The 9,138-nt window shown below is 33.2% G+C and overlaps 2 protein-coding genes across 2 annotated transcripts; one reads left to right on the top strand and one right to left on the bottom strand.

Moving 5' to 3' along the window:
* Positions 1-246: 246 nt before the first annotated feature.
* On the bottom strand, positions 247-2,881 carry LOC119190147 (synaptobrevin-1-like). Its single transcript, XM_037441350.1, has one exon. It carries the CDS (start codon positions 2,760-2,762, stop codon positions 2,391-2,393), a length of 372 nt encoding a protein of 123 aa, XP_037297247.1. The 5' UTR covers positions 2,763-2,881; the 3' UTR covers positions 247-2,390.
* Positions 2,882-3,788: 907 nt separating this feature from the next.
* On the top strand, positions 3,789-8,507 carry LOC115452685 (T-complex protein 1 subunit beta). The gene is made up of 10 exons (XM_030181276.2): positions 3,789-3,982; positions 4,140-4,313; positions 4,421-4,556; positions 4,870-5,089; positions 5,883-6,021; positions 6,276-6,484; positions 6,721-6,895; positions 7,203-7,380; positions 7,603-7,806; positions 7,977-8,507. The coding sequence occupies exons 1-10, from the start codon at positions 3,980-3,982 to the stop codon at positions 8,147-8,149; spliced, it is 1,611 nt and encodes a 536-aa protein (XP_030037136.1). The 5' UTR covers positions 3,789-3,979; the 3' UTR covers positions 8,150-8,507.
* The last annotated feature ends 631 nt before the right edge of the window (positions 8,508-9,138 follow it).

A 9,138-nucleotide genomic window follows, 5' to 3' on the forward strand; every position in this document is an offset into this window, starting at 1 on the left:
AACTTTTTTAATGAGTTTAAACTGTATGAAATCTACAAGATTAACTTGTAAGTTCCAACCACAGTATACCACAATTTATTTTTAAAATTCAATCATGACACTTATTAACTTGACAAGATATCACAACTCTGCAACTCGAGTTTTTGTTAGATTAAACATAACAATATGACAAAAGGTCTAGCAGTGATAAGATCCATGAGTCAGCAAGGTTGATAAAATTTACAAAGGCAAATGATAAGACAAGTGTTTTGAACATACAATAATTATTGAAGAATACATATATTTATTACATTCTATACATTACAAAACAACTAAAATACAAAGATAATATAATATAGATTTTTAGCATCAACATCAATACTAGGTTCAGTAGGTTCACTGTTGTATCCCAATTGAATATGTATTAAGTGTAATATGTGAAGCATACAATGCACAAGTATTGATAAAAACCTAAATGTGAATTGCATGCTGGCAATCAATAAAATTGCACAAGTTGGTCCCACTCTCTGCAATAAAAAATCAAAATGCATTCAGACACAACACAACTATGGCGGAAACTAAAATCTATCTATTTATAATACCCCAACCAAAATAAAACATAGGTGATAACAATAATAAATATTATATATTATGAAAGTGAACCACTTATAGCCAGGATCAGATAGTTCATTTAAGTATGCCTTTCATTTACATTTTGTTGCTGGTAAGTATCGTCTGAGTGTAAAGTGTATAATGTATAATTTTTATTTAACATCATTAACTTCACTCACAGTTAAACAAAAACAAAATGTTAACAATATAATAATTTCAATTCATCTGTTATAAGTACAGAAGAGACAAAAATCTAAAATGTTCATATTTTTATATTATGGCTTCAAATTTTTATCAGTTATTTAGCCAAGGTCCAGTAATAATAGCAAATAAGGACTGAGTACTATGATTATCAAGACCCATATTCATAAACATTAGTTAAGTACAGCACAATGCTATAATAATTATTCTGTCTCCCAGGGCTTTCGGCATGATAGCCTAGGCAGTGCATGGGCAAAGGGGCACTGTGATTGGTTAAAGTGGAGATACAACAATATTTCCATTGCCTGTCAGATAAACACAGCCAAAGAAAACTATGATATTTCCCGACACAATGTGGTACATTGTGCATCCTCATGATACAGTTTATGAATACAGGTGTAAGAATCAATAACATTAATACAATTTAACTCAATATTGTTGTCGAACTTCGAAACATCTGCATTAAAAAGTCATAATCAAGAGAACAAGAGGGTGTACATTTGTGTCAGCATTGTGACAAATATAGAAAATAGATCTTATCTTGAAATTTACATTTTCCTAAGTGAACCATCCTATCCTGCATTTACATCTTATAAGTTTAAAATTAAATTATATTTTGTGCCTTAAAGCCTATTTAATAACTTCAATGAATACATTTTACTGGAATTAAAAATCCAAACAGAATGCCAAAGTTTGAATATACTTCCTACAATTAGTTACATAAAAGCATACACAATATAGCCTTGTTAAATTACTTAGTTAAGATACCCATGCATATCAAAGCTCTGGAATGGAAAACATGACATAATTGCAAATTAGCATTACAATATACATGAATCCTCGAAAGATATGTCACAAATGGGGAACCTTTTGTTTTTGCAAAATAATTACAGTGAGTCACAATCTTTCCCACATTATACTTTATAAGCAACAAACAAGTCATTATAATAACTTTTGATTTGTATAAATATCATTTTTAAGGTCATTTCACCTTGCTAACAAGCTCTGCAATGTCGTAAATTTTTATTTTAATACTACTTATCACAAGATCATTCTGTACAATAGTTGGCCGTTTTCAGTCCAGTTTTAATGTTACAAAATCTCTATATATTTAAGTAACAGTAGTAACAATTTTACTGCATACATTTCAAAAATAAGTATCTCTTATGATTAGCGAACTTGTAAAATTTTGTATAGACTACAGTTTATGAGTTTGTTATTAAAATACTTACTGATTTTATAGAACATGTAGATAAATATCAAAATGTAGTTTGTAATAGTAAGGTTTGGCATATATATAAAATATTATAGTTCTTTTTTTAAATCTCAAGACTAAGTGATGTTTCATGTATGAAGTTTGCATGAAGTATGTTGTTTCTTTGATTGTAGTATACTTTAATAACTAAATCAACAAATAAAACATTTACATCGCCCACATTAGTCATCAGAGTTAAAAAATAAACTATACTTGTGCGCGTCTTTTGTATAGTCTGGAGTAAAAAATATACATTCCATAAACTTCAGTCGTGTTTGGTCTAATTGGCGAAGGGATGCCCCTTCTTGCCTTCTTTTATAAAACTTCCATGGCCTTTTGCTAACTATCGTCCTGTTCCTGCATCAGACGCCGGCGCTTGGGTGACGGGCGGGGTGGCAGCACCACTCGAGCCGGACGTAGCCCACACAATAATTATGATAAGCAAAATGACCCCGATCGCTCCAATAATCAACATCATCTTTAAATTTTGCCACCAGTATTTACGCTTCAGCTTACCAGCTTGCTGCTCGAACTGTGCAGCCCCATGCTGTAAAGCATCTGCGCGGTTGTCTAGCTCGGATAATTTTTGATCTCTTTCCAAAACTTTCTCGACATTGACGCGCATAATGCCCACAACTTCATCAACTTTGGCTTGAGTTTGTGCTAAACGTTTGTCGCTCACCCTAGGTGCTGAACTTCCGCCTTGGTCCTCCATTGTATTTGGCTATAAAATAACACAAATATAACTATTTTAAGCACTTATAAAAAAATTGTTCACAAATGTAAATATGGCGAAAGGGCGAGTGATTTTTTAAATGGGTGGTAGTGGTGGGCGATTGGTGATTGTTAGAAAATGTGATGAATTTATTCGATTGTGAATATAATATGAATCGATTGCAAGCATTAGTTACAAGTTTATTATTTGATCATAATTTAAAATAACTTCACTGGTTTAGCTAGCATAATTCACTGTTTAATATCTACCAAACAGAAGAATAAATTTACTCTGAAGTATTCAATAAAAAATCGGAATATAATTCTTATAAATGGCTAATTTGATCTTGGTAGATATATTATTTATAGTATTGCATTTCCGATTATCGATAAATTATGTCGATTGTTTCAAAATCATGATTGCCTACCTCTAGACCTTATGGGATGACACATGTTATACATTACGTCATTGCTGTACCTAACTATGCTACCTATGCCATAGGTAGGTAGTATTACAATTAGCAATTTACACCAATCACAATGAACAACTTAAAACGATCGAGGTATTAGCATAATATATGCAAACCAGGTCATTCGGAGATTCAATGGAAACCTAACTAAATATTTTATATTTTCGGACAGCTAACATTTTTTGAATAACCATATTCTTGTTTTTTTTTTAACTGTACTTACTCTTACACCTCAGACTCGTTTACACCACTTTTTAACGTAGTGTTTATTTTTTCTTTGTATAGTATCAAAGAGAATTATAATATATAATGTGAATTATGGCGTAGTATTATAAATGCTCTTTGCTTATATATAATATGCTTTCTATCTAAAATATATTAGAAAACCCAGTGCCTCCAGTCATAACGCTGCGTGAGTGGGAAAAAGGACAGCTTGATGGCACCACCACGCCTCCACTTTTGCTCACAACAATATCTCAAATATGAATAACTGCTTTATTTTTCAACCAATTTGATGCTGTTAAATCCGATGTGATAAATAACCATAGGAAATTACCCTATTCTCATTGGAATCTATCCTGGCAACACCGGCGTAGTCGTACTACCTAGTTTATTGGTCTCTGGTCTTTGTCTCTGGTACTAACTCTTGACTAACTCTATGGTATAAGGTCTTGAATTGAGTTGAATACAAATTGGTAAAGCCGATAAAATCGTGATAAACTTCTACAATTAAACGAAAATAAACAAAATGGTAAGCTTAATACTATAATTTTTGCTATTATCTATTGATAGAAACATGTTAAATCATCCGTAATATAGTATATTAAATTGTACAATCCTAGAAAAAAACCGATGTCATTGTGGGAGTTCGCACGTGTGTGATTTTTATCATATGACTTTCTTTATAGGTGTCGCTAAATCCCATAAGAATACTCAAAAATGAAGCAGAAGAAGAAAAAGCGGAAATTGCTCGGATGTCTAGTTTCATAGGTGCAATCGCTATCGGCGACTTGGTGAAAAGTACCCTAGGCCCCAAAGGAATGGACAAAATACTAGTATCTGGAGGCAGAAACGCTGGCCAGGTTGATAGCAAAATATTTTACTTGAATTATTATAGTAGCTTTTATTGATTACATGTCAATAAAGTGGATTTATTGTGTCAATAACCTATAAGTTTTACGGTTTGTAGGTGGAAGTAACAAACGACGGTGCTACCATACTAAAATCTATTGGAGTAGATAATCCCGCTGCTAAAATTCTAGTAGACATGTCTAAGGTTCAGGATGATGAAGTTGGTGATGGCACTACCTCTGTAACTGTTTTGGGTATGTACTGAATTGTTTATGCATGCATTATCAATAAAGCAAACATGACTGATTTTTATGCATAATTAGTAATTGTTTGCAATTCTTGTAAGTATTTATTAAATTTTTAAATCTATATTTATTATAATGTAATTGAAACACATATTTTATTATGTTGTATTAACTTTGCTGTGTACAGTACTTACTATCAGAAATAATGTGACTGTGCTGTGCCTAGCATGTCATTGTTCTATAATTTTCTTTTCTGAACTATATTCGCATAAATACTCCAACCTCTGTGAATAAAAATATTTTAGTAATCAAAATTTTTTAGCTGCTGAATTGCTCCGAGAGGCTGAAAAGCTTGTTGAACAAAAGTTGCACCCTCAAATCATCATTGCCGGTTGGCGTATTGCTTCTGAGGCTGCAAAACAAGCTCTGGCTGAGGCTAGCTTTGATCATGAAATAAATTTCAATGAAGCTGCTCTCCGTTCTGACCTTGAAAACATTGCTCGCACAACACTCAGCTCTAAAATTTTGTCCAACCATAAAGAGTAAGTAAATTGTAATATAATGTTTATGTTAGGACATTGTTTAGATAGTTATACATGCTTCTAATTGTATTTAAATAGATATTTAACAAATTTCATTAAGCCATTTTAAATTTGATACACAATTAAATTATTATTACAGCATAAATAATTTATTAAGGAAAATACTTAAGTAGTTTTTCCTTTTCAATTTATGCAAGATAAATATTTCTAATTTGCAACTTCTGGGTACTAATATTTACTGCTCAGAATACTTACAGGAATAACATTTTATTTTAAACAATGTTTTACATACTTTACTTCATTGGTTCTAGTGTAAAGTTAAATAGAGTATTTGACTCATCTTTTATTTTTACTGGAATGATATAGGGCTTTTGTGGCTCGGCCTGCATGTTTTTTTATTCCAAGATAAAAAGTAGCCCATAACACTTAGGTATAATATAGCTTCTTATTAGTGAAAGAATTTTCAAAATTGGTTCAGTAGGTATAGAACTTAGACCCCAGAAACTTTTTTCTTTATAATATTTGTATAGATTAATTATAATCATCATAATTTATAAAACAAAAGGAACCATTGAAATCCAGTTAAAAATCAACAAGTTATAAATCATTGTAATTTGGCAATAAAAATAATGCACAAAATGAAATTGTCTAATAGCCTAAGTTATACAAAAGTTAGGTATTTTGCTTTGATTACATAAAGGGAAATAAACAATTGCTTTTTCTCAGCTTTTGTTTGCCATAATAATGTAGATTTGATACATAAATCTAATATAATAGTATTTTCATATTTAAGGCATTTCACAAAGTTGGCAGTGGATGCAGTTCTAAGGCTTAAGGGGTCTGGAAATCTTAAAGCGATCCAGATTATAAAGATCCCTGGTGGTGTACTTGAAGAGTCATTCCTGGATGAAGGTTTCCTGCTAAATAAGAAGGTAAATAAAAATTTCAACTTTGTAATGGTAACATATTATGTTATTAAGAACATAACATTTTATACAATTTTTATATTACTTTAGTTTCCTAATTTTATATTTATATCATATGAAGAAATATTTGTAATTCACTGATTTGGGTCCACACCCATATCCATATATTGCAGTCCAAAATTTGGTTTAGTTTTAAATCCACACCAATCAGATGTTTGTGAGAGTCAGCACTATATCTTTTTTATCATTATTATTTTAAGGTTGGAGTACATCAGCCCAAAAAGATAGAGAATGCAAATATATTGATTGCTAACACCCCCATGGACACTGATAAGATAAAAATATTTGGTTCCACAATCAAAGTGGACTCCATGGCCAAGATTGCTGAATTAGAAGTAGCAGAGAAAGAAAAAATGAAGGACAAAGTAAAGAAGATTCTAGACCATAAATGCAATGTATTCATCAACAGGTATGGATACTAAAGCATATAATTTGATTTCACATTTACAAATAGTTTTATAAACATAAGGAAATGTAATGTCATAATCCTTACCTTTATCCATATGCATCTAAACAAATCTGACAACTTTCATATTGTGCATGAAAATACTTTAAATTATTATTTTCTCACAATTAAATGTAACAAGTTATTTGCTATTCATTAATATTTATTTGTATAATATACATGCATAACTATAATTACAGGCAACTTATCTACAACTACCCAGAACAGTTGTTCGCTGACGCAAATGTGATGGCGATCGAGCATGCAGACTTTGACGGCATTGAGCGGCTCGCGCTGGTTACCGGTGGAGAAATTGTATCTACGTTTGATACGCCTGAAAAAGTTAAACTTGGACATTGCAAACTTATTGAACAGGTATAATAAACCAGTGCTAAATTTGCTGCGTCATTTGACTTATGGTTCAGTTTATTCAGAAAGCCCAAAGTATAATCATCTAGTGTAATCATCAGTCTAAGAATTTAGTTCATCACTGTACTAGTCAACCTAATGCATTTAAACAAGTGTACTAGTAAGGTGTTCTTCAGACATTAACAAGTTTTGCGATTTCCAATGTCAAGCACCAATATCATACAATTACGCTAAGAAATCAGAGTGTATTAGGTACTTCATTAAGTTTTAAACTTATTTGGTAAAAGTTTAATGCTCTTTTAATATTTTTTAGGTGTTGATTGGTGACGAGTGCCTTATCCGCTTCTCTGGTGTGGAGCTCGGCTCTGCGTGCACTATTGTGATTCGTGGAGCTACGCAACAAGTCATCGACGAGGCAGAGAGATCGCTGCACGATGCTCTCTGTGTACTCGCCGCTACTGTCAAAGAGCCTAAAGTTATCTATGGTGGAGGTATGTATTAGGATTACTGAAATATCGGAAATATTGTAAAAGTTTGTCTTTTCCCCGCTCTCTGCTTTTTTTGTAGAAACAACCCTCACAAACAGTCTCATTAAACACAAATGACTGATGATTGATTTCAGATGTCAATAAACATTGACGATAATAAATTTGTAGTGATAAAATTATCTCATAACATTATGCGCGAGCAATCATCATTATAATGCGTTGTAGGCGCTAGCGAGATGTTGATGGCGGAGGCGGTGTCGCGCGTGGCGGCGCGCACGGCGGGCAAGGAGTCCGCGGCGGCGGAGGCCTTCGCCGTGGCGCTGCGCCGTCTGCCCTCCGCCGTGGCCGACAACGCCGGCTACGACAGCGCCGACCTCATCTCGCGCCTGCGCGCACACCACGCCCAGGGAGAGTCCACCATGGGACTCGGTAAGTACACTCACTCTTTTATTCAATCTGTATTCACAGTGACAGTGTTAGTCTCTACTTATGCAGACATTCACAAATATATCTAAAATAGCAAAAAATGAAGTTTTAAATTGAAAACTGTAAACAATAACGTACAAGTTCGCACAGCAAAGTTTTTTTTTTTTTATTAGACATGCAGAACGGCCGTGTGGGTGACATGAAGACTCTGGGCATCACAGAATCGTACGTTGTAAAACGCCAAGTATTGTTATCGGCTGCCGAGGCTGCAGAAATGATCCTTCGCGTGGACAACATTCTCAAAGCGGCGCCGCGTCGTCGTGGTCCCGATCGTCGTCCCTGCTAAGATGATTCCGAAATACAGAGCTTGGACCACCTACAATATACATTTATCACTTTTATAATAAAAGTGATACAAGTTACATAATATAGACTAATCCCAGGCTCTCCTCATTTTTATTACAATGCAATGCTTTAATAGTGAATACTTATCAGTGTGACTTTTGAAACCATTTTTTATTAGGGCTTATTTTTCTTTTACTTTTCCTTCTAGTAAGGCTAGGAAAACATGCATTGACTAATGCATTTGTCTTTTAGTTCGATAATGTCACAGCTATCACTGTTACTTCGATCGGTGATAATGCCTTATTACGAAATGTATTAACAAGAATTAACAATTATTTAATAAAATATTACTTTCACAATACAATCGTTTTTGTACCAGTCATCTAATATAAGTAGAGCATTCAGCTATGTTAGTTTTGTAATTAAAATAATTGCTAAGTTTTTTCCACCAAAGCCATATTCTGTTCTTTACCTTTAGCTTGTCTTGGCTTCGATGGAAAATTTAACTATGACGACGAATTAATCCTATTAGTGGACTTTATGTATAGCTTAGCATTGTAGCACATCTTCGGTCACAGCACAGGTATGTAGTCAGTGAGGCGATGTGGGCGTAGCTGTGTCACCGCTTTTTTACTCATGATATACATAGAAATCGTTATCTAGTCATCTAATATTTGCGTAGTATCGGCAAGCAAATGGGAGATGACGGTATTGCATAGTATCCTGCTACTATGCAATACCTACAAGTAAATTTTGTTAATTTACGGTAAGGGGTATTTTTTACCCTTTCGTATAAGACCAAAGGCCAAGTGTCCAGTAAGTATTTTCTTATCATTAAACAAGGAAGAAAAAATCCGTAACTATTAATGAAATACAGATTAGCGACTTTTAGTTTCAGAAATAGATCCATTGTTAGGACATAGAAACTACTAATCTTACGTAGTATTTGTATTCTCTTTGCTACTAATATTTTGTAGAAACTGTCTTTGA

Source organism: Manduca sexta, chromosome 22 (assembly GCF_014839805.1).
Source record: "Manduca sexta isolate Smith_Timp_Sample1 chromosome 22, JHU_Msex_v1.0, whole genome shotgun sequence".
In the NCBI taxonomy this organism is placed as follows: domain Eukaryota; kingdom Metazoa; phylum Arthropoda; class Insecta; order Lepidoptera; family Sphingidae; genus Manduca; species Manduca sexta.

What these genes read in the sequence shown, in the direction of transcription:
- LOC119190147 (XM_037441350.1), bottom strand. Translation starts at nt 2,762, where the DNA reads ATGGAGGACCAAGGCGGAAGTTCAGCACCTAGGGTGAGCGACAAACGT.
- LOC115452685 (XM_030181276.2), top strand. An exon ending in TACCTCTGTAACTGTTTTGG is followed by an intron (nt 4,557 to 4,869) that starts GTATGTACTGAA and finishes AAAATTTTTTAG; the next exon opens with CTGCTGAATTGCTCCGAGAG. An exon ending in ATTTTGTCCAACCATAAAGA is followed by an intron (nt 5,090 to 5,882) that starts GTAAGTAAATTG and finishes TTCATATTTAAG; the next exon opens with GCATTTCACAAAGTTGGCAG.